At 44.3% G+C, this 25,299-nt stretch overlaps 1 protein-coding gene across 1 annotated transcript in view; it reads right to left on the bottom strand.

Moving 5' to 3' along the window:
• The window catches only part of LHX4 (LIM homeobox 4), a 46,380-nt gene extending 24,566 nt beyond the window's left edge, over positions 1 to 21,814 (bottom strand). Inside the window, exons 1-2 of the mRNA XM_035123574.2 lie at positions 21,802 to 21,814; positions 17,897 to 18,068 (exon numbers count right to left, since the gene is read on the bottom strand). Of these exons, the coding sequence (XP_034979465.1) occupies positions 17,897 to 18,068; positions 21,802 to 21,814 (185 nt within the window). The remainder of the gene's footprint in view (positions 1 to 17,896; positions 18,069 to 21,801) is intronic.
• Between the last annotated feature and the right edge of the window lie 3,485 nt (positions 21,815 to 25,299).

The following is a 25,299-nucleotide window of genomic DNA, read 5'->3' as shown; positions in this document are numbered from 1 at the left end:
GTTACGAGCCTCTATCCATAGTTCTTAAGACACTCTGTCCACCAAATCTAAATCCTTAAACCTGTTCCTCACTTCCACTCTGTATTCATAAGGGATTTGATTTAGATTGTGTCTTACTGGCCCAGTGGATCTTCCTACTTTCTTCAGTTTAAGCTGGAATTTTGCTATGGGAAGCTGATGATCTGAGCCACAGTCAGCTCCAGGTCTTGTTTTTGCTGACTGTATAGAGCTTCTCCATCTTTGGCTGCAGAGAATATAATCAATCTGATTTCGATGCTGCCCATCTGGTGATGTCCATGTGTAGAGTCATCTCTTGTGTTGTTGGAAAAGGGTGCTTGTGATGACCAGCTTGTTCTCTTGACAGAATCTATTAGCCTTTATCCTGCTTCGTTTTGAACTCCAAGGCCAAACTTGCCAGTTATTATCTCTTGGTGTCATTTCTAGAAGGTCTTGTAAGTCTTCATAGAATTGGTCAATTTCACTTTCTTCAGCACTGGTAGTTGATGCATAAACTTGGATTACTGTGATGTTAAAAAGTCTGCCTTGGATTTGTATCGAGATCAGTCTATCTTTTATGAGATTGCATCCCAGTACATCTTTCACCACTCTTTTGTTGACTATGAGGGCCACTCCATTTCTTCTACGGGATTCTTGCCCACAGTAGTAGATATGATGGTCATCCAAACTGAATTCGCCCATTCCTATCCATTTTAGTTCACTGATGCCCAGGATGTCAATATTTATTCTTGCCATCTCCTTTTTGACCACACCCAGCTTACCAAGGTTCATGGTTCTTACATTCCAGGTTCCTATGCAGGTATAGTTTGGCCCTAAGAGGTCTTTGGGTTTGAGTTCCAGACTTCTGCAGGAATAAGTAAGAAGAGATCAGCAACTGAATGAGCAAGAAGCTTGTAAATGTGCTCTGTGACACAGGCCAGGTTTTCAGCTTTTCTTTCCTCACAGCTGTTACAGCATGGGTGAAAGGATCTGTCCATTCCAAAAACAAAAGTGTTTTAGAAAGCCTGAATGATTTTTTTAAAAAATCTTCAGTCAACTTTTGGGGGGATGAGGAAACAAGAAAGCACTAGGTGAGCCTCTCTCAGGAGGTTTTTCCTTTGCCAAGATGCCACAATGAAAAAGGCCCTCTCCTTGATAGTATCACTGCACTTGGAGGGTGCACAAGGAGCAGGCCCCACCCCTAAAAAAGGATATTATGGTTTACACAAGAGAAGAGGTTAGGTACCCTGATCCCAAGCCATTTATGGGGTTTAAAAATTAAAACCAGTTGCAGCTCATAGAAAAAAGTTGAATGAATCTAGGTAACTGTGATTGGGTGGCCCACCCCACAATGTACGGTAGCAGCACAGACAAAAATTTCTAGGTTAGGTGAGCGCAGAAGTTCCCTGCCCAGACAATGATGTCAGTTCCTCTTGTATTTTCTTACCAAGGTGTCCTGAACATTCCAGAGGATGCAGAAGCTCACAGGGCCATTCTGGAGACTTCTAAAAACCTCTTAAATATGTTGCAAACTTGAAACTTCCAGGGAGTCTCCCTATATAGAAAACACTACCTTTTAAAAATTGTTATTTTCTTTATATTTAAAAGATTTTTAAAATTTTGTTTTAATTCTATTAGTGTTTAATTACCTTTTAATGACTATCTTTCCTACATTTTTAGCTTTTTCTATTTTTGTCCCACTCTAGTCTCTGGTAAAGACATGATTCACTTCTTTACTGATAGGTACCTGACCTTGAGAGTCCCATGGACTGCAAGAAGATCAAACCTCTCCATTCTGAAGGAAATCAGCCCTGAGTGCTCACTGGAAGGACAGATCGTGAAGCTGAGGCTCCAATACTCTGGCCACCTCATGAGAAGAGAAGAATCCTTGGAAAAGACCCTGATGTTGGGGACGATTGAGGGCACTAGGAGAAGGGGACGACAGAGGACGAGATGGTTGGACAGTGTTCTTGAAGCTACGAACATGAGTTTGACCAAACTGCGGGAGGCAGTGGAAGACAGGAGTGCCTGGCGTGCTCTGGTCCATGGGGTCACGAAGAGTCGGACACAACTAAACGACTAAACAACAACAACACCTGACCAATTGAGTTTGCTATTAAGGGCTCATCTACACTTCCACTTACGCTGTGCCTAGAAACTACAGGTCCAAGCAGTTTTCTGTTTCCCTGGGAATCTCCAATTCAGAGGTCCAGAGGGTCTCGACATGAGAATGGGCCATTTCTGCAGTGGCTCCCTGGCATCCAAGACAGAAGAATGTCAACAGAATACAAAGTCGTTTGCAAGGAAGATCCTCAGACTAGAGACTCGGCTGCCTTCTATCTTCCTTGTAAATTCCTCATGGATTCTGCATTTCATGTCTATGCCTTCAAGGATATTCTTCCATGGTGGAGGGGGGGGGGAATATTACAGTAGAATTGGCTCCAAGGCTTAACCTGCTGAGTGATGCCCACACGAGAGCCGTTACTTCCTTTAAAACCTGCTTATGTAATGCCATTAAAGAGGTTTTAACTAAAAGCAAAAACACTCGTTTCAAGCAGCCATTTCCCCACTCCAGAGAGATCCAAACAACTGGCGAAATGAGGGGGGATATTAACTGTTGGATTAAAAAGCTCATTAATGCCAACAAAGGAGCACTGGAGAGAGGTCTGCAGAGCAAAATATTATCTTACGACATTATGCCACTGGGAGCTTTGAAAGCTGCACAGGTTTTGGCCAGCCAGCCAGCAAAGCATTATATGATTTTTGGGTGTCCATAGAATGAGATATGAATGCTAACAAGCAGGTTTGCCAACATGAATAAAATAGGGGTGGTGAGGAGTAAGCCTTGCCCTGCATAATCACAGGATGTGGTGCATGCACACCATCAATTTGGGGGGAGGCCCTCAAATATTTTATTGGGGGTGCCAAAGCAACCTTGGCCCCTAGGAGTTGGCTCCTATGCTAATAGGGGATTCTTCATGTTTGCCATCCTTCTGAGTCACCCTAAATCAGGGGTCAGCAAACTTTTTCAGCAGGGGGCCGGTCCACTGTCCCTCAGACCTTGTGGGGGGCCGGACTATATTTTGAAAAAAATATATGAATGAATTCCTATGCCCCACAAATAACCCAGAGATGCATTTTAAATAAAAAGGACACATTCTACTTATGTAAAAACACCAGGCAGGCCCCACAAATAACCCAGAGATGCATTTTAAATAAAATGACACATTCTACTCATGTAAAACATGCTGATTCCCGGACCATCCGCGGGCCTGATTTAGAAGGCGATCGGGCCGCATCCGGCCCCCAGGCCTTAGTTTGGGGACCCCTGCCCTAAATCAAGCCTGTAAAGGGCCAGTTTTCAAGTTATTTGGTGAAATGGCTATTTCTAAGCAATCACTTGTTTTCAGCTCCCATAATTCTTTGAAAGGGTATGTGAGCACGCCCTTCAAAGGTATATATTGTGTACACAGCATAGGTTTTACTCAGAGTAGGCCCGCTAAAATTAACAAGACCTATCTGAATCATGTTCATTAATTTAAATGGGTTTACTACAAGTAAAATTTAGTCAAACACTACCCATACATAATCTCTAAAGACGGTTTACAAAATAAAAAAATACAAGCAGCAAACACCATCACCAGGGAGCCATTAGCTGTCCTCTTCCTGTTGCTCTAATCCCTTGCATAAACAAAAACCCCACTCTCTACATTATGGCTTCAAATGATCCATGTTAATTGAGCATCTGGCCTATTACATGTTCCTCAGCTGCTAATGGCAAAAAAGAAAGAAAAAAAAGATAGGGCAGGCAGAAGCATCAGGTTTCATCCCAAGAGTTGCAAACAAACCCACAAACAAAATGGGAAGTTTGGGGGGGGGGAGACTACAACAACATTCACACCTCACGTATTAAGCTCTTTATGATACCACTTGGCCATGGTTTCCCCCAAAGAATTCTGGGAGCTGTAGTTTGTTAAGGGTGCAGAGATTTTGCTAGGCAATCCTATTCCCCCCCCCAAAAAAAAGAACTACCGTCCCTCGAGATTGCCTGTGAAGAGAGATTCATTGTTAAAAACAACTCTGGGAGTTGTAGTTCTGTGAGCGGAACAGGGCTTTCCTAACAACTTTCTGGAGAGGAATCTGTGCCAATAGTCTGTCATATGTATAGTTAGGTCTGTATAGTTAAAGCTATGGTTTTCCCGGTAGTGATGTATGGAAGTGAGAGCTGGAACATAAAGAAGGCTGATCACCAAAGAATTGATGCTTTTGAATTATGGTGCTGGAGGAGATTCTTGAGAGTCCCATGGACTGCAAGAATTTGTCTGAAGGAAATCAGCCCTGAGCACTCACTGGAAGGACAGATCCTGAAGCTGAGGCTCCAATACTTTGGCCACCGCATGAGAAGAGAAGACTCCCTGGAAAAGACCCTGATGTTGGGAAAGATGGAGGGCGCAAGGAGAAGGGGATGACAGAGGATGAGATGGTTGGACAGCGTTCTCGAAGCCACCAACGTGAGTCTGACCAAACTGCGGGAGGCAGTGCAAGACAGGAGTGCCTGGTGTGCTCTGGTCCCTGGGGTCACGACTAGTTGGACACGACTAAACGACTAAACAACAACAACAATGTCAGCATCAGTCTAAAGACTATTTCACAGGACAAGCCTGGGTTTGGCACCAGATATACACTTAAAGGAGGAGTTGTAGCCCAATATTGGTCCCCAGCAATGCATGATATGCATGCCAGGAAAAACGCTTAAATTGTTAAGCATGCACTTAAACAATTTTGGAGCACATCTTTAGCTATGCTGTATTTAATGTTGGCATGCTAAACCTTTCTGCTGGTTCCCAGGCAAATTTCATTGCTTCAATCTGCCATACAACAAATGTGTTTGGGAAAGATCAGGAGGAAATAGGAGGGCAATCGAGAATGGGCTTTATTGGGGGGAGGGGGCTTCCTGCCCTCTGGCACAGAACAGATGTGCTTGATGTGGGCAAGAGAGATTAAAATCAGACGAAGCAATAGTCCAATTTGGGCTTAAAAACGCAGTGAGGGGGGCGGGGGTGTATTAGAGGGATTTGGGTCTCTAAGAAGGTTAAATTCCCACAAATAGCATTCACCCTGCGAGAGCTCTAGAGCAGGACAAAATTCCCTTTATTACATGCTTGGAGATTCTACTCCATTTAAAAAAATGATCCAGTATTTTCCCACACATCACCTGCTTGTCTTATGTAGAGTCTCTTTCCCATGACATCTACCTTCCCCCCACCCCACCCCACCCCGTTCCATTTCCCCCAAATCTGAATTTCCTCCCCTCTACTAGCACATAGCATAAGGACATATCCGTGGCACATTATCGCAGTCAAGCCAACAATTCATGTTTTGCCAGATAGACACATGAAGGCTCACAGAGCTTTCCTGTAAAATTTGCTAGGGAGAACTCTGTGAGATCACTTCCTTGGCCTGCCTCAGCAGGAAACAACACGACATCCTTCCTTCCTGCCCTGACAGCCTCCTCCTTTTTCATCGCACTTCCAAGGTGACCCCATAGGCCAGGGGTTCCCAACAAAATTTTCCTCAGGACCCCTCATCGAGCCGCTATTGTGACAAGGACCCCCATTAATTCCTAATCCTACAATTAAAAAGTGAGAGCCAAATTAAGAGTCTTTTTATAAGAGTCCAGGGAGGAGGGAGGGGAATGGAGAAGACAGGGTACCTGCACAGTAGCGCACAAATGAAGCCGACACGCGCAAAGCATCTTGGGGAGGTGAGCGTTAGAATGCGCGCGCTGCCTCTTTGCAAAACAGTAGTGTTTGTAAAGCGCCACCTAACGGCATACAGCAGAACTACTACCTCATCTAATTCTAGTTTTGCGCTAGACTCTGCTCATGCAGGAAGCGGCCAAAACAAAAAATCTGTTATCATACGAAATATATTTAATATATATTTTATTCTAATAGCATCTTGCGGACCCCTCTGGCATAGCTCGCGGACCCCTGGGGGTCCGCGGACCACCTGTTGGGAACCACTGCCATAGGCATACCTGCGCTCTGCAGCTCAGACGCCATTTTTTAATTTTGTCCTTTCGTAACTTAGACAGCAGTTTTAAACCTGCCTACATTTTTGCTACTGCAACTTCTGCTTCAAGGCCTAGATTATGTAAGGAAACACAGTACTGCTTTTATTTCTTCACAAAACAGTATGTGCGATGGACGATTTTAAGGGGGAGAAAAGGGGGTCATGCCAGGGAAAATCCAGTCTACCTTAAAGCATCCTGGAATACTGTTTCCAGAAGGTTAAATCAACCTTGTCTTAGATTCACATGGGTGACGATGTGTCCTGTTTTGTAGAAGACAGTCCTCTATTTGAAGGGCTGTCAGAGGACTGTCTTCTATCTGGTCCAAATCAGTTCAAAGATAAAGAAGGAAGAGCAGCTGGCGGGGAGTTGCTGAAAACTAACCATCAAACAGGCAAGCAGCTTTACAGCAGACTGATCACCTGGTCACAGTTTTCCCTATTATGGTGAGATGTATTTCAATTTAAACCATGGTAATTATAAATTTACAGTAATACATAATGATTAGCTTTTGTAAATTTGTGCAAACCCATGCCCTTTCTTTTGCAATGCATTTCTTCCTTTTGGAATGATATGTAAGTGCCCCCCTCCCCCCCCCCGGAAAGTAAAAAGTATTGGATTCTCCCTTTTGCTTCTGATGAAGCATGGAATGACCCAACCCAGCCACACGGGTGGGTACTGATTGGACAGGTCGCACTCATGCAATGGCATACCCTCCAACATTCCTCAGATGAAAATAGTCACATTCCATTCTACCTCAGTATCACTGCTTGAGCCATTCTTCCTGGTCAAGTACAAAAGTTATTCGAGGAAACCCACAAAAGTGCAGGATTTTAAGCACAGAAATTTTTGACTTTACCTTTCGCATTTAGGGAACCCTGAGGGAGAAAGCAAAACCCAAATCAATACATACAACTCAGGGCCGGATTTCGGTTTGATGAGGCCCTAAGCTACTGAAGGTAATGGGGCCCTTTATATGTCCAGCTGTCCTTTGTCAACAACAAATTGTCGCTGTTTTTTGCGTTGAATATATGCTACATGCTCACTGGAAGGACAGATCGTGAAGCTGAGGCTCCAATACTTTGGCCACCTCATGAGAAGAGAAGACTCCCTGGAAAAGACCCTGATGTTGGGAAAGATTGAGGGCACTAGGAGAAGGGGACGACAGAGGATGAGATGGTCGGACAGTGTTCTCGAAGCTAGAAACATGAGTTTGACCAAACTGTGGGAGGCAGTGCAAGACAGGAGTGCCTGGCGTGCTATGGTCCACGGGGTCACGAAGAGTCGGACACGACAAAACGACTAAACAACAACAACATATGCTACATGATAATTGATGGACCTAATAGGCATCCAAAGCCATTTGCACATAACAAATAGGAGCCTACACAACACAAAACACTGTTGCTGTACGTAGGTTTTATTTTATTTGTTTTTTATCTTATATTTTGGAAATTTACACCCAGGTTTTTTCCCTTTACATTTTTTTGGGAGGGGCAATAGTGTGGGGCCCTAAGCTATAGCTTGTTTAAAAGGTAAAGGGACCCCTGACCATTAGGTCCAGTCGTGACCGACTCTGGGGTTGCGCGCTCATCTCGCATTATTGGCCGAGGGAGCCGGCGTATAGCTTCCAGGTCATGTGGCCAGCATGACAAAGCCACTTCTGGCAAACCAGAGCAGCACATGGAAACGCCGTTTACCTTCCCGCTGTAGCGGTTCCTATTTATCTACTTGCATTTTGACGTGCTTTCGAACTGCTAGGTTGGTAGGAGCTGGGACCAAGCAACAGGAGCTCACCCCGTCGCAGGGATTCGAACCGCCGACCTTCTGATCAGCAAGCCCTAGGCTCAGTGGTTTAACCACAGCACCACCTGGGTCAACTAGGTAAACTAGCTTGTTTAGCTTATACCTAAATCCGGCACTGATACAACTAAGAGTGTATGTGTGTGGACACTATACAATGTCATCGTCCATTTATGAGCATTTTGGAAGCACGATAACTTTGAACAACCATTATAATTGTGATTATTCTGTGAACTGTCCTGCGAGCCCTGGGTATAGGGTGATATATAAATTCATTCATTCATTCATTTATTATTATACAAGTGTATGATATGGGATACCCCTAATGTTTATGTTGGGGTCCAGGGACATATAAACTTTGGATTTCAGGGATAGATACATAAACTTACCCCTTTTTAAGTGTTTTCAAACTGCTGAGCAAATTAGGGATGTGTAGAAGGGGAAGAAATGGAGGCAGTGAGAGATTTTACTTTATTGGGTTCCATGATCACTGCAGATGGTGACAGCAGTCACGAAATTAAAAGACGCCTGCTTCTTGGGAGAAAAGCAATGACAAACCTAGACAGCATCTTAAAAAGCAGAGACATCACCTTGCCGACAAAGGTCCGTATAGTTAAAGCTATGGTTTTCCCGGTAGTGATGAATGGAAGTGAGAGCTGGACCATGAAGAAGGCTGATCGCCGAAGAATTGATGCTTTTGAATTATGGTGCTGGAGGAGACTCTTGGGAGTCCCGTGGACTGCAAGAAGATCAAACCTATCCATTCTGAAGGAAATCAGCCCTGAGTGCTCACTGGAAGGACAGATCCTGAAGCTGAGGCTCCAATACTTTGGCCACCTCATGAGAAGAGAAGACTTCCTGGAAAATACCCTGATGTTGGGAAAGATTGAGGGCACAAGGAGAAGGGGACGACAGAGGATGAGATGGTTTGACCATGAGTTTGACCAAACTGTGGGAGGCAATGGAAGACAGGAGTGCCTGTCGTGCTCTGTCCATGGGGTCACGAAGAGTTGGACACGACTAAACGACAACAACAAAGCAACTGCAGCATCCTGGTGCTTTGGTGAATTCTGGATGGATCAGCTACACACACACACACACACACACACACACACACACACACACACATCAGGCATTCCCTCACCCAGCTGTCTTTTCCCTTCACCCAAATGCACAAGGATTAACGGGTTTTGTGAAGGTCCCGGCATTTTTGTGGGAATTGGAGTCTATGGAATTGGGGTGCTGATTCCATAGTCCCGGCCTGCCTGATTAGGACTCACTCACATAGCTGAGTCATTTACAGAGAAGTTGCTCCCACAAGGCTGGGAAAGTGAATACTGTAAAAGGCAACTTAGAGATGCAATATTAGAAGCCAAAGGCCATGCACAGCTGGCCTTACACGAGTGGGGTTTGAAAGAGGGAGAAAGAGAAAGAGAGAGGGAAAGTGATACATTTTTAATTACAGTAACTTCAGTTGGTGAAGGAGTCCAGAATTTAGATCTGCCTACACACATTTCATTTTTAACTTGTACTCCACTTTTCTATGTTTTTAAAAACAAGGCAGTTTACAAGTTGAAGAAACAACAAAATGGGCAGCAAAGACCACATACCTAATAACAATCTGATCCAATACACAAAAAGTCATAATATAACTTTAAAATAAACAACTTGCATCAAACAAAGCCATACAAAAATCTGTTAAAATATAGTAGTAGTAGTAGTAGTAGTAGTAGTAGTAGTAGTAGTAGTAGTAATATTTATACCCCGCCCATCTGGCTGGGTAAAGAGTAAAATTAAAAATCAGCAAATAATAATTAAACAGCTTACACTTAACAATTGCAATAAAGAATTACTAAACTATAATCAATAAAAAGAATGGCAAGTCACATGCATAAAATATCCCCAAACATACAAAACCATGTAAAAGGATCAAATTGAGAAACAAGGACACACAACTTACATATTTTTAAATATATATATATATTCCTGAACTCCTCTTTCCAACTGCTTCTGTTGTTCTCAAAGGCAGGACAAAGACTCTTTCCCCTCACTTCAACCGGTGATAATTAATTCTAAGCTATAGCAAGGTTATTTACTAATGATGACTGTTTGGTAGTAATTATCCAAACCCCAAACTTAGCTGTTTTAATGCTCAGCCCCAGAGGCTCTGGTGTCCCCTTGGGGTTCATGAGATTACAGTGAAACTAATATAGAAAACAGTTGGGAAAACTGATCTTTCTCTAAGGTTTCCACCACATGCTGAAGAGCAAGCCACTTTTCAGTTAAAATGTAACATTAAAAACAACTTGCCTCTTCCACATGCAAGTAGCTGTAAACATCAAAGAACCTCCTGGCTGTGTGTTCATGGGGCCCTATAGCTTTGGTGAAACACAAGGGGACAAATGCGGAAGCTGAGTTTTAGTCTGGAAGCCTTTCAAGCCTCTCATAGGTTGGCCATATCAGTAAGAATAAAACTCTGGTGGGCCTCAAGCATGAAGAAAACCAGGATATGTAATGTATCCTTAGCACACAAAATTTAAGAACTACTGACATTAAGTGTGAAGTCAGATGTAACATTTTAAAGAGTAACAGAGCCAGCTTCACAGTGCACCACAGTAATTCAATGTATCTTTTCCTCTGGAGTCAGTGCTAGGATTTTCAGTGACTTTTAGTTTAATAGGGCAATCCCAGCTGTGGGGGGGGGGGCACCTACTGGCTAGCACCAATGCCATCGACAACACAATTCCCAGAGAAGGTATGCTATTGTTCTCTTTTAAGTGATTGCATTAAAAACAAACCTTCAATTTTGTTTTATTTTAGGTAAATCAACGAATACAAGCTGCTTATAAAAAAAAAACAGAGGAGGTGTCATGGTTCAGTCTCTAGGATCTCCAAATAAAAGACCTCAGACAGCAAGACTCGAAAGGACCCTTCTGCCCAATTGTCAGCCAATATGGAGGTAGATAGACCACCTGCCTAAATAAGTGCAAAGTGCAAGACCTTTCCATATGCACCGTCACTCAATATATAACAGAAGGGACAAAGCTAATCCAGCATTTGTCTTGCTGACATGTCAATGTATAAGGCAAGCTACGGTGCTGAGTTCACACTGTGTGTGAAGAACCAGCTAAAATAGCTCTTAAAATCTGCCAGTTTTTACCTCAATCCTTCCTGAAAGCCATGTTAGATGTGTTTGAAGAATTAAACATTTCATGATTAAGCTATCTGTTTCTTAAACAACCGGATAGGCATGCATCTCCTTACACATAACTGAGAATTTCCCTCCTTTTCCCAATGAAGCATGCTGTGTAATTCAAAAATCAGCGTGCTCTTTTGCCCACAGAAATGGGTCCACTGCAATGTGCATTGCCATGACTATTTTGTGTCCTCCCCGTGCCCTGCGCCCTGCCGTCAGTCCCCACAGCAGGCAGACAGGGCACCAGCTGCCTACCAAACTAACTGGGTCACTGAGGCTACAATCCTGTGCATGCTTACTCAGAATAAAGTCCATCTGTTTTAAATGAGGCTTACTCTCAGGTAGCTTTGCACAGGGCTGCAGCCTGAGATACTTTACCTGGAGCTGATCCCCGAGGCGCCATGCCCTTGTTCCATCAGTCCAATCCATGCCATGCCTAGGTTCCCCACACCTGCAACTGAAGCAAAGCAGCTGCAAGGAGCAGATCAGGTTTTGATGAGGAGAAATATTGAAGTTAAAAGGGATTTATTTCTCTTGCAAAACAGCTTGGAGGGATTGTTATACAGCGGTACCTCGGTTTAAGTACTCAATTGGTTCCAGGGAGCCATTCGCTCCCCGAAAAGTACTTAAACCGAGCAGCAATTCCGCACACACGAGAAGCACCAATAGAGTGCTTCTGCGCATGCGCGGACTGCGCAGATAGCTTTTGTGCATGCGCGTGCCGCGGAACCCGGAAGTAAATACTTCCGGGTCTGCGGAGTACTCATACTGTAAGTACTCAAACCGCAGTGGACGTAAACCGAGGTATGGCTGTAGGCTGGAGGGTGTCTTAGGTTAAGCCACTGCGTGACTCTGTACAGGAAAGGTGTTTGTGTTACCCCTTTGCCACTACTTTAACTACTAAAGCACTACTAAGTTCCCTTTCTGATGCTACTGTGTGGTGACTGAGTTTGCAAAGAGGTCTATCACTGGCCAGCCAAAGTGATGAGCAAGCAGCATGATGCTCAAGCAGGCCCTCACGAACACCTGTCCTGAACCCAAAAACAAAGACTTCACACCCAGGTAGATGTCCCAGAAGGGTATAATTTTCTTGCTGTATGCTTGTGAAACATGAACCACTTATAAACGCCACCTCCAACTCCTCGAAAGATTCCATCAATGGTGTCTCCAAAAAAAATTATACATCACTTGGGAAGAGAGGCAAACTAATGCCAGTGTACTAGAAGAAGCAAAGATCACCAGTGTCGAAGCAATGATTCTTCAACATCAACTTCGTTGGACTGGTCATGTTGTGGGGATGCCTGATTATCGTCTTCCAAAGCAACTACTCTACGTTACCTTCGGGTTGCGAACACGGCAAACCAGGAAGTGTATACTTCCGGTTTTGCTGCTCACACATACGCAGAAGCGCTCTATCACACCACGCACGTGCGCAGAAGTGGCGCCTCTAGATGCGGACTTTTCAGGGTACGTACGGACCCCCGGAACGAACTAAGTTCGTATCTGGAGGGTCCACTCTATTATGAACGTAAAATGGAAAGCGTAATGCTGGTGGTCAGCAAAAGAGGTTTAAAGACTCTGTCAAGGGAAATCTTTTAAAATGTAGTATAAACACTGACAACTGGGAAACACTGGCCTGTGAGCACTCCAGTTGGATAACAGCCTTTACCAAAAGTGTCATGGACTTTGAAGACGCTCAAACTCAGGATGAAAGGGAGAAATGTGCTAAGAGGAAGGCACACTAGGCAAACCCTCACCGTGATCAACTCCAGGGCCGGCTCTAGGGGTAGTCTGGGTGGCGCGGGGCGCCAGGGCGCCAGGGCGGCGGGTCGGCAGGAGGGCGCTGTGCGGTGGAGCCGCACGGAAACCATGCTACGTGCTGTGCCCACCCACCAGCCACGGGGAGAAACGGGGCGGGGGCTCCGGAGTGATCTGCGCACCACAGCGCCAGGACGCCCAACCTGCTTAAGACAGCCCTGATCAACTCCCACCCAGAAACCTATGTCCCCACTGTGGAAGGACGTGTGGATCCAGAATTGGCCTCCACAGTCACTTGCAGACTCACTGTTAAGACTGTGTTCCTGGAAGACAATCTTACTCGGCTACGAGTGGTCACCAAAGAAGAAGAATCGTATAATTTTCTTTTCCCTGGATGACTAAGTGGCTGAGATGAGCTTCCCAACCCAACCAACTAGCTGCAGAAAACAAGGTCAATCTCTGTAGCTCCTCCAGAATCATTCTTCGCTATAACCGGGAGGAATCTATTGGCACTGTAGCTCCCTCTTGGCTGGGCCCAGAATAGTTATCTGCCTTCTCATCAACCCTAAGATGAGTTACTGGAATGGAAACAGAAGCTGCTGAAGGGACTGAGGGAGAAAACACAACTTGAGGAAGCCTCAAGTTAACACCATCATGCTCTGTAGCTGGGGCCCAGAATATGAGATGCACAAAGCTGATGATGTCACTTGAAACACCAGCTCAAATTCTGCAAGCAGGGGAGAAAGAATATGTCTAATAGCACCAGTTAATTGATATAACAATACTCCAAAAATAGTTTTGACATCAGCCAATTATTTGTTTCAAATAAAAGCAGCTAGATGAAGCTTCTCACACCTCCGTGCAGCGGGCAGAGCTTGTCATTGCCACCTTAAAACTGCAGTTTAATTGGGACATAATAAACTACTTGAAGGCCTGAGGATTTCTCTTCCGTATTAATTAGGCAATAAAGAAAAAGGCACCTTTTGCCCTTGATTCTACTGGACACCTCTTTAGAACCTTCAAACAGACTGTCAGATAAAAGGATAAAGAAAATGTATCTTATGTTTAAAGGCCATGCTTCATTCAATAGTAAACTGCCAAAAGATAGGGAGAAAAAACAAAACAGCATCTGAGCTTTGACTGCTCACAAATCTTCTACTCAAGGTGTGTCTACCAGGAGTTCCTTAACCCTATGCACTGAAATCCGAACAAAAGAGGGACAACCATGCCCTTTCAATGGATTAGGCTGAAGCCTCGTAAACATGAAAGAAGACAAACCCACCATTCAGCTTCGTCCACCAGGGTAACTCAAAGCACATCCTCCAGACCAAACTGTGATCCATAGACCACCAGAGGTATATGAGCCTGCTTCAGGTGGTCTGTAGCATGTGTGTGAAGAACACTCATCACATTAAATATCTATATTGGCTTTAATTGCGTTGAATTTTGCATTTCATACACAGCATCTAGCACAGCACACTACAGCTAAACAACCAGTAAGTGGTCCGCAGAGAAACTTTGCAATTTTCAAGTGGTTGAAGGGAATGTGGATTTGCTCTAGGCAAATGCTTCACTCTCCTTGTGGACTCTTAAGGTAATTATATTACCGGTATTCATTTAATTTCGAACTGCAGCTATTGCAGATGCCAAGGGCTTTCGTAGGAGTTTCCACAAATGGAAACAAAGCAAAAAACAAATCCTCATGCCGAAACCCCATGGGGAATTTGTTTTTATTCATTTATTTGACTGTAGTAATATGCTCCCTGTTGTTGCTCTTGGAATGCTTCCTTGACCCTCCAAAGCCTTGGGGAGACAGAGAGGGAGCTCTCAACAGAGAGTGTTTTATTGTGTATTTCGATGCAGTGAACGCCCCTGAGATCTTCGGATGAAGGGCAGTATACAAATTTAATATGTACAATAAAAAATAGCTAAATAAAACAGTTTGATCCTGACTTTCTAGTGCTTTCCACAAGCACTAGAAAGGCTATAGATGAGAAGAATTGTTGTCCAGAAAAAGAAGACCCAAACATCACAGACAGCAGGCAGGGTTGGTCTGGAGAGAGGCATGACTCCTTTCCTTCAGAGGACCCTGCCTAATTCTTTAGGAGCAGGGCTGGATTTAGGTTTGATGAGGCCCTAAGCTACCTAAGGTACAGTAATGGGGCCCTTTATACGTCCAGCTGTCCTTTGTCAACAGCAAATTGTCGCTGTTTTTGTGTGTTGAATATATGCTGTATGGTAATTTATGGCGCCTGCTTCTTGGGAGAAAAGCAATGACAAACCTAGACAGCATCTTAAAAAGCAGAGACATCACCTTGCCTACAAAGGTCCGTATAGTTAAAGCTATGGTTTTCCCAGTAGTGATGTATGGAAGTGAGAGCTGGACCATAAAGAAGGCTGATCGCCAAAGAATTGATGCTTTTGAATTATGGTGCTGGAGGAGACTCTTGAGAGTCCCATGGACTGCAAGAAGATCAAACCTATCCATTCTTAAGGAAATCAGCCCTGAGTGCTCACTGGAGGGACAGATCGTGAAGCTGAGGCTCCAATACTTTGGCCACGTCATGAGAAGAGAAGAATCCTTGGGAAAGACCCTGATGTTGGGAAAGATGGAGGGCACTAGGAGAAGGGGATGACAGAGGACGAGATGGTTGGACAGTGTTCTCGAAGCTACGAACATGAGTTTGACCAAACTGCGGGAGGCAGTGCAAGACAGGAGTGCCTGGCGTGCTATGGTCCATGGGGTCACAAAGAGTCAGACACGACTAAACAACAACAACAATTTATGGACCTAATAGGCATCTAAAGCCATTTGCACATAACAAAATATGTATTTTATCAAAGTAATTGTTGAACTGAAGTACAATTAAGAAGTATATTAATAGTGAAATAGAATTAAGAAGAATTATATTAATAGTGAAATAATTATTAAGCTCTAACTGCATGTAGGTTTTATTTTATTTGTTCTTTATCTTATTTTTGGAAATGTACATCCAGGTTTTTTCCTTTAATTTTTTGGGGGCCCCCAAGAGAGTGGGGCCCTAAGCTATAGCTTGTTTAGATTATACATAAATCCAGCACTGTTTAGGAGGCTGTCAGGAATACCCCACAACCAGGGCCAGTGCTATTATAAGATCAAACAAGGCAGTCGCCTCAGGCACAGATCTCAGAGGGGCACAGTTTGATACAGACCGGTTTTTGTTGTATCTTAGAATTTTCAGATAATATTTTACTTTCCTTTTCTATTTTGAAGAATTTTGTCATTTTTAAACTAGGGCAGAAACCGGCTTGGCACTGGGCATTGCCCATAACAGCATCTGGCCAAAAAAAACCCACCAAACATACAAGTAAGTCAAGTTCTTTTTATGTATGGAGATAGGATTCTGCCCAATTGCTCCTTAAGAACATAGGCCTGTTGCTGGCTTCCAGTGCTCTGTTCAATGAATACAAACAGGGCCAGATTTAGGTTTGATGAGGCCCTAAGCTACTGAAGGTAATGGGGCCCTTTAAATGTCCATCTGTCCTTTGACGGCAACAAATGGTTGCTGTTTTTTGTGTTGAATATATGCTGTATGGTAATTTATGGACCTAATAGGTATCTAAAGCCATTTGCCTATGCAGAATGTAGGCACCCTATATATAGAAATGAGCAAACCAGTGATATTTTAGGGACCAGGCTAGCAGGCGGGGTCTGTTACTTACAACACAGGAGCCTACACAACATAAAACAATGTTGCTGTATGTAGGTTTTATTTTATTTGCTTTTTATCTTATATTTTGTAAATATACATGCAGGTTTTTTCCCTTTAGGTTTTTTTTTGGGGGGGACCAAGAGAGTGGGGCCCTAAGCTATAGCTTGTTTAGCTTATACGTAAATCCGGCACTGAATACAAAGGGCGCTAAGATGTTCTACAAGTACTCCTTCATATGCTATTAAAATTTATTTTATCACACTTGTTTCATAGATTAAATGGCGCAAATATATTAAGCTACCTTTACTGAGGATTCTGTTGATTTGCACTGGGTTAGGGTGGGCTCAGCCTGGTTGAAGCTGACACCCACTTCCAGTTAACTTCCTTGTTATGGGTTTGGTTGAACATTAGAACTGGGAGAAGAGGGAGAAGCGTCCCAGCAGAAGTTATTTGCATAGGGCTATGGGAGTCTTGCTAGTGCGACCCTAAACATGTCTGCTCAGAAGTAAGTTCTCAATAGCTATTTCAATCCTCCCCAAGAAGAAAATGTTGGCCGGAAAATACATACTGCTCTTGCTGCCCCCATCTGCATACCTGCCAAGTTCCTCTCTGGAAAATAAGGGACCGGACCGAAATTAGCATACTGGAAGTACTGCGGCGGCCATTTTGGAACTGGGCGGAGCATGCTCAGAAGTGACTTTTGATACTGCCGTGCCCAGTTCCAAAATGGCTGCCGCACCAGAAGTCGCGCGGCAGCCATTTTGGAACTGGGCACAGCAGCATCAAAAGTCACTTCTGAGCATGCTCCGCCCAGTTCCAAAATGGCCGTCGCGCCAGAATAAACGGGGGGAAACTAAAAAATCCGTTTTTTCGGCTGGGGACAGCTGGAAAAACGGGGGTTTCCCGGGGAAAACGGGAGACTTGGCAGCTATGCATCTGACTGTAAGGAAGTAGGTATGTTGGATGGAAAAACAATTACATTGGCAATAATTATGTCAAGTGAGCAAAACTGGAGCTTTCTATGAAGCAAGCAGGATATCTATCTATATATCTGTATAAAATAAATACCATTGCCATGGGAAGTTGCCACAGAATCAGAATATGATATTAATAAAAAATACCCAGATTTCACTTTTATCAAGAATTTCATAACAGTAATATTTACAACAATCCTGTATGTTAGGTCTGCATTATCATCATGGTTTGCCTGCTTGCCCTTTCAGTCACTATGTGATCTCTCAATTATTCCAAGCGAGAATGGTATGTTCAAGTATCAGCAAACATCTCCCTTGAAAGGAAGTGAGATTGCATATCCTGCAGCTACTTAGAGGGCTAGCAAACTCCCCAAGGGGAAACTGGAAAGTTCTCTGCACCTACTTGAAGAAGTCTTCTTTGCAATAGACGCTCCCGGCTCTCGAGAAGCAGCGATCTGCCAGCTGCATTTGGCAATCTGCACACTTGAGGCAAGAACCGTGCCAGTGGCGGTCGAGGACTTTCAAGATGAACTTATCCAGGATGTGCTGGTTGCAGCCGGCACACTGGGGGATCTCTGGCGGAGGAAGAAAGAAGATCAGCCAAAAACAAAACCACCCAACAACACTGCAGAACAAGAGAAGACTTCAAGGCATGACCATTTTTGACCTAGAGGGATAATGACAGCAACCTAATATGTTGCTTGAACAATTGAAGTGGGGAAAGGTGTATTGGAACTGCTGGTTCAACATGTATAACAAACAGAGCTCCTAACAAAAGGATATCTCATATTCCTCTGCTGTTTGCACACCATTTCTCTGCCTGGACTTACCATCCGTACCAATTTGGTCATTTCTCTTGGTTCGCTACATGAACTAGCCTCGAACCAGCACAAGAGCTCGGGCCAGCCTCCACACAGCTTGTAGGGGCTGGTAGCCGAGATCAGCTCTTGCGCAGAACTGTGACACAGAATTTATTGTGAAAACCCATCCCTGTGACTTGCAGGAATTGTGGTAAATATTAAAACAGACACACCCTGGATCTCTTAGCCCATGTCTCCTGCTTTAATTGCCGTGCTGTTGTTTTCTGGCGTATTTTAATTATGGGTGCATATATAATGGGATTGCTTTATTGTGTATATATTTTCATTTTAAAATGTTTGTATTTTGATGCTCATATCATTGGTTATTATACTTGTAAACAATGAAATTGCCATCATCTGAATCGGGGCGTCCAAATATTGCACCCATTTAACACCTTTGTCCCGTATATACACTGATAAAACAATCTGAAACCCCAAGGAATTGCGTCTTTGATCCTACGCGACCAGTTCCAGTCCGGTTGGCAGTCAGTGGTTCTGAACTCTCTCCAGAATATGGGCCTTGCCCCCCAAGCCCTCCTAAGATTGGATCTAAGACAAGCCAAAGCAATGGTCAGACAACGACTCATTGATATTGAAAGACAACAGGACTGCTCAAGTTGTCCTGAATATAGATCTGGAGAAATTGAGAGATACATAGTCATCCCGGCACCTTATTTCTCCTTTCTCCTGTCAAAAAACGCAAGAAGGGCTTTTACACCTGCCAGAAGTGCGGCATTGCCCACGCCTGTGCTGGAGGGGCTTTACAAAAAAATCCCATACGCCCAAAGACTCTGCGTATACCCTCTAGGGGAAATAGGAAGCCCAGAGCACTTCCTCTTCAGATGCCCCCTCTATGAAGAAGCTCGAAAGGAGATCCTGGATCCCATACTGGTGAGGTTAGCAAGCCTCCCGGAAAAGCAATTATACAACATGCTCCTGCTAGGCAAAGACCAGGAGATAACCAGGGCGGTCGCCAGATTCTGTGCCCAACTATGCAGGCACAGACTTTCTCCCGAGTCCGTCTGAATTTCCCAACATATGGTACCCGAATTTCCCAACATATGAATTTCCCAACATATGGTATCTGCAGCTTCTATTTTAAGGGTTAAACTTTCAGCATTGTATATATAATTAACAATGTATTTTAAATGTTCCACAAAGCGTCATATATACGTTATGCTCCCTGAAACTGTTCTTTCAAAAGGGACTCACAGTATTTTATTTTTATTTTTATCTGTATTTTATATTTTTCTATGAACTGGTCCTCGACCGTAATAATAAATAAATTAAATTAGGAAATTAGGATTGAACAAGCACTGGAGGTGGTGAGTGGCAAGATCCTTTGGGGCCCCAGATCTGCTGCCTGCCCCCCCCCAACTGTCCCCAGCTTGCCGCTCAAGGTGACTGCCTCACTGAGCCTCATGGGCTGGCTGGCACCGGGCGGAAAGGCCCTGTATAAATTAAGATATATGTCCAAATAAGTTGCTATAAGTAGATCTTGATAGGATAGCCATTCCCCTCCCCAGTTTAAGCCCAACAACTACAGAGGCCTTCTGCCTATATATAAACTCTCTGTCTGCAGGCAGAACAGGTAATACTGATGTGCAGATCTGTGTGTTCATCTCTATTTCTATCCGCCTATAGTTCGAAATAATGGAATGTGTTGTAAAAATCTGCCAAGGGAGATTACCCAGTAAAAGCAATGCGCATAAATTCTGGTATACATGCCTGAAAGAAGATTGATTTCTGGAGAGTCAGACGGCAGAGCAGGTTTAGTGTAATATTGCAAGAGATGTTTATGCATCAGAGCCCTCCTGTTTTGCTATCCTCTTGGGTAGCTCTGGAGTGGCAGGAGACTGGCTCACAGTAAATATCAAGGATTTGTTGCCTTTTGATGCTGCTACAAATCCTCTGGATGGCCGGGAAAGACTTCCCAGGAGCAAGAGCGATGGAACCTTTTGTATTGAAATCCAAATGAAACAGCCAACCTGATTGGCTTATTTATTGAGGAGCTTTCTATAGCTGGAGACAGGCATTGGTTTTGAAGAGAACTGAAGGTGGAATGATAGACCCATGACTGCTCCTGCTGTACAGACATAACCAGCTACTGTCTCTGGAGTCAGGGAGCATGCAAGGTTCTGTAGTCCAGGGGTCAGCAAACTTTTTCAGCAGGGGGCCGGTCCACTGTCCCTCAGACCTTGTGGGGGTCGGACTATATATTTTTTTGGGGGGGGGAGAATGAACGAATTTCTATGCCCCACAAATAACCCAGAGATGCATTTTAAATAAAAGGATACATTCTACTCATGTAAAAACATGCTGGTTCCTGGACTGTCCGCGGGCCAGATTTAGAAGGCGATTGGGCCGCATCCGGCCCCCGGGCCTTAGTTTGGGAACCCTGCTGTAGTCCATCAAAAACTCCAGAGATGACCATGGGACAAAGGAAAATGGGTACACTATATCGTATACCTGTATCTATTTTTAAATTTACAAACAATTATCAAACAACCAACATAAAAAGATAATTCTGAAGAATATCCTGGACTTCCCTCCTCTCCTTTGGGGGTCCTCATATTAACCTTTTCCTCCTGCATCTTGTCTATTAATCCACATCTATTAAATCTCCATTATAGCCAAAATTCAACACTGAACTACAAGTGTTATTCCAATCCTACTAACAGTTTTAATTGTTTACAATAGTCTTTAAGGTAAATTATATATTTTCCCCATCGTATACCTGTATCAAACCAGCATCAGCTTTTCAGAGCAACTGTCTCCAACTGTCAACACAAAGGCACCAACCATCAAGAACTGAGGCTTTTTTCAAAGACCTGTGAAAAATGCTGTTTAAACTCATTATGATTAACAAAGCACATTCAGTTCCAAAATCCACAGGTGAATGCAATTCACTTCTAGATTGCCCTGCTGTTCCTCCTGTCTCCTCCACCAAACTCTTTGTTCTGGTTTCACGTTCCAAAACATTAGAAAAACATAGGAAGCTGGCTAGACCAAGTTGGACCCGTGGCGCATTTAGCTCAGTATTGTCTGACTGGCAGCACCTCAACTATTCTCTACAGGCATCCCCAAACTGCGGCCCTCCAGATGTTTTGGCCTATTACTCCCATGATCCCTAGCTAACAGGATCAGTGGTCGGGGAAGATGGGAATTGTAGTCGAAAACATCTGGAGGGCCAAAGTTTGGGGATGCCTGTCTCAGGAGATGCCAAGAGACCTTCCGCATGCCAAGGCATGCACAATACCATTCGCTCAGCTGCACCCTTTTCCCAGAGGAAGCACCGAAGTGAAAAATAAAAAGAGTGCTTCTGACCATATCCTGCCCAAGTTCAACTGGGCTCACACTGCAAATCTTTGATCAGCAAGCAAACAGAATGGTCCTTTTCAGCAAGCCACCACCTGAGCAGCTTTGAAGCTGTTTATTGTAGGGTTACCAGATGTCCCCATTTCCCGGGGACAGTCCCCAGAATTGCAAATAAGTCCCTGGATAAATTCCATCCCCGGAATGTCCCCGGATTTCATCTAATGTCCCCGGGAAACGCAGCGGTGGCAGTCTCAGCAGCCCGGAGCAGTTGGCTCTGGCTGGCTTCAGGGGCTGCTCCCCATATGATGGTGGTGCAGGGGCTCTAAGATGCAGCTTCTGGGCTGCCTCCACCTTCCCTGACCCCAGCAACTAAGCTGTGAAGGGAGGCTTCATGCTGCCTATTGGAGCAGCCTCCCAACTCCTACTTGCGGGCAAGCAGGAGCGGGGCGGGGATCTCTCAGCTGTGAAGGGAGGCTTCACGCTGCCTATCAGAGCTTGCGTACAAGCGGGAGGAGGCAGGGATCTCTCAGTTAGGCAACGGGAAGCCTCCCTTCCCAGCTGAGGGATCCCCGCCCCCTCCTGCTTGCACGCAAGTAGGAATGGGATTCCCCACCACCACCACTGAAGAACCAACAACTCAGGGGCTGCCCAGGCTCATGGAGAAAGGAGACAGAAGCCTCGGAGGAAGGGGAAACGTGGTGGTTGAGGTCAAGGCGGTGGCCGCCCCTCTGCCACTGCCATCGCTACAGCATCAATGTCCCTTATTGATTGATTGATTGATTGATTGATTGATTGTGTCCCCGAATTCATTGAAAAAAAATCTGGTAACCACTCTAATGACTCTGGCAAGGCCTTTCTTTTTCTTTTTTAAAGAAAGGAGTGAAAGCAGTGGGTTTCAGATGACCCAGTGGGGATCATGTTGTTCTTTACCAAGCCACTGCAATATAGCAATCCCAGCCACACGTCCCAGCAATGTGGCTGGGAAGTTGTGCTAACTAAATCCATTATGCAGAAAAAAGTTGTTGTGGAGAGGGTTGGGGTTAGTGCTGTGCCCTCGTCTAGGGATGCCAAAAGGGAGCATTTGTTGAATGAGTCAGCCACCAAGTTGCACAAGAACAATTTAATTAGATTGTTGCCATTTTTAAAAGGGATGTAGTACATAAGTCGGACACTGTCCTCCTTAGTTGTTTGACTACCGATAAAGACTGCTGATGCAAAGCCTATTCAAAGTCAACTCGGAAGACAGCCCCAACACCACCTATTGGGGGCTGAAGGAAAAGGAGATTTTTTAAAATGTAGCCGGTGTAATGCGTTTTACTATCAGATTTCTAAAAACAGGACTATCCCTGTGAGATTCCTTAAGTCAGGGGTAGCCAACATCTTAGCCTCCAGAGCCTGTGGCACTCCAGTTCCCATCAGTTCCAGCCAGCATGGCCAATAGTCAGGCATCATGGGAATTGAAGGAAATCAGCCCTGAGCGCTCACTGGAAGAACAGATCGTGAAGCTGAGGCTCCAATACTTTGGCCACCTCGTGAGAAGAGAAGATTCCCTGGAAAAGACCCTGATGTTGGGAAAGATGGAGGGCACAAGGAGAAGGGGACGACAGAGGATGGTTATTGATGGACCTAATAGGTTTCTAAAGCCATTTGCACATAACAAATGGGGACAACAGAGGATGAGATGGTTGGACAGTGTTCTTGAAGCTACTAACATGAGTTTGACCAAACTGCGGGAGGCAGTGGAAGACAGGAGTGCCTGGCGTTCTCAGGTCCATGAAGAGTCGGACACGACTAAACGACTAAACAACAACAAATCAAAGTATTTGATTCGACAAAAAGTGTTAATAGCATGGAATATTTCAGGCAGGAAAAGCTTTGCCTCCTCTACTGTTTGGCAAGACTGCTGCTTTGCGTTAGATCTCAGGCTGGATCTAGACACATCAAAAAAAGCGTTTCAGGAAAACACATTGTAAACTTTGTAATGGGAAATCACATTGGCAAAAGACGGGAGTCCACAGCGCCACCTGGTGTCACTGTGTTATAAAACGCTTTTCCTTTACTAGTGTAGCTGAGCCTTCAGTGTCCTCCCCACTGACCTCCAAAACAATAACTGATTCCCCTCTCCATCACTATTTGTTTGTTTATTGCAATGCTGAGATTCTGCTTTACCAGCAATGACCCTTACGATAGCTCACAATAACGAAATTTAAAATTAAAACAATCAATCACATTAGATGGAATGGCCCTGCCCAAGGGTTATTGATTGTTGCTTTCCTAATCCATCCCACCTGGTTGTCCCACATGGCACAAAACGGAAGCCCACCAAAATGGGGCAAAACCCCTCCCTAGCTTGAACGGCGAAAGACTAAAAGAAGCAGGAGTCAATAAAAAATCTATACGCCCGCTTTGTCTTCTTAAATAGAATTGTCTTTTGCGTGAACGGCTGCCAGGCCAGCTCTTCCATTGCTATCATAGGCCTGGCAAACAGCTTTCATTTATCTAATTTATTTTAACTAAATTATTTAACATAACAGGAATCATGTTAATGGAATTCTGCATAGTGACCAGATTAGAGTCTAGCGCTTTAAAGCAACAAATGTCTCCAATTCACCTCTGAGCTAACACCATCTTATTAAAATAAATATGTTTCCCTCTGCATTTGCCTCTCGGTAGACATTCAGCGCAATACGTAATTGGATTAGCGTTGCTGCTTAATTGACTAGCTACAAATTCATTTCCCTCATTTGTCCTCATGCACCTTCCCACTCGCCCACCCCAGACACACCTCCAGGACTTGCCAAGATCACAAAATGTACAGGAAAAGGAGAGGATTTAGAATCATAGAATCACAGAATTGGAGAGGTATCCCAAAGGTCATCCCAAAGTTCAACCCCCTGCAATGCAGGAATCTCAGCACGTGGCCCCCCAATTGAATCATGTTGGTTGATCCACAGTAGAGAAGTAATCAGCTTTTGAACTAGCCTTCTACAAAAAGGCAACAGGAATTAACCCTCCCTTCTTCTTCTTCTTTGTTTATTATTTGTGTTTCTTAAGGGTTCAAAGACTGCTCTACATTCAGAAAACGAACAGTGTACAGAAGTGGGATGTAAAACTATTGAAATATAAAAATTGAACTGGAATGTAAAACTGCAGAAATAAAATAGACTGGCAGTGTGATCCTAATTGTATCTACTCAGGAGTAAATCCTATTAAATTTGTTGGGGCTTGCTATGGGGGTTAGGTTTATGGCCTAATTTGAGAAGGTTTGGGAGAAAATAGGTTTTCAGCAAATGAACTGGTAAAGGTAAAGGTAAAGGGACCCATGACTGTTAAGTCCAGTTGCGAACGACTCTGGGGTTGCAGCGCTCATCTCACTTTACTGGCCGAGGGAGCCAGCGTTTGTCCGCAGCCAGCTTCCAGGTCATGTGGCCAGCATGACTAAGCCGCTTCTGGCAAACTGGTACCACAATACTGTATTAAAAAGCATATGCTCAAGTCACAGCATGCTTTATCTAAAGTGGCATGTGGCAGAATCGACAGGTTTTCATTCACAGGTCAACGTAACCGGGTTGGGATGTGGAGAAGAGATGGCTCCTCAGATACCCTCCTGCAGAACAATAGAGGGCTT

The sequence above is a fragment of the Zootoca vivipara genome, chromosome 7, assembly GCF_963506605.1.
Source record: "Zootoca vivipara chromosome 7, rZooViv1.1, whole genome shotgun sequence".
Taxonomy (NCBI): domain Eukaryota; kingdom Metazoa; phylum Chordata; class Lepidosauria; order Squamata; family Lacertidae; genus Zootoca; species Zootoca vivipara.
The sequence above is the reverse complement of the archived record's forward strand: the minus strand, read 5'-3'. Positions and strand labels throughout refer to the sequence as shown.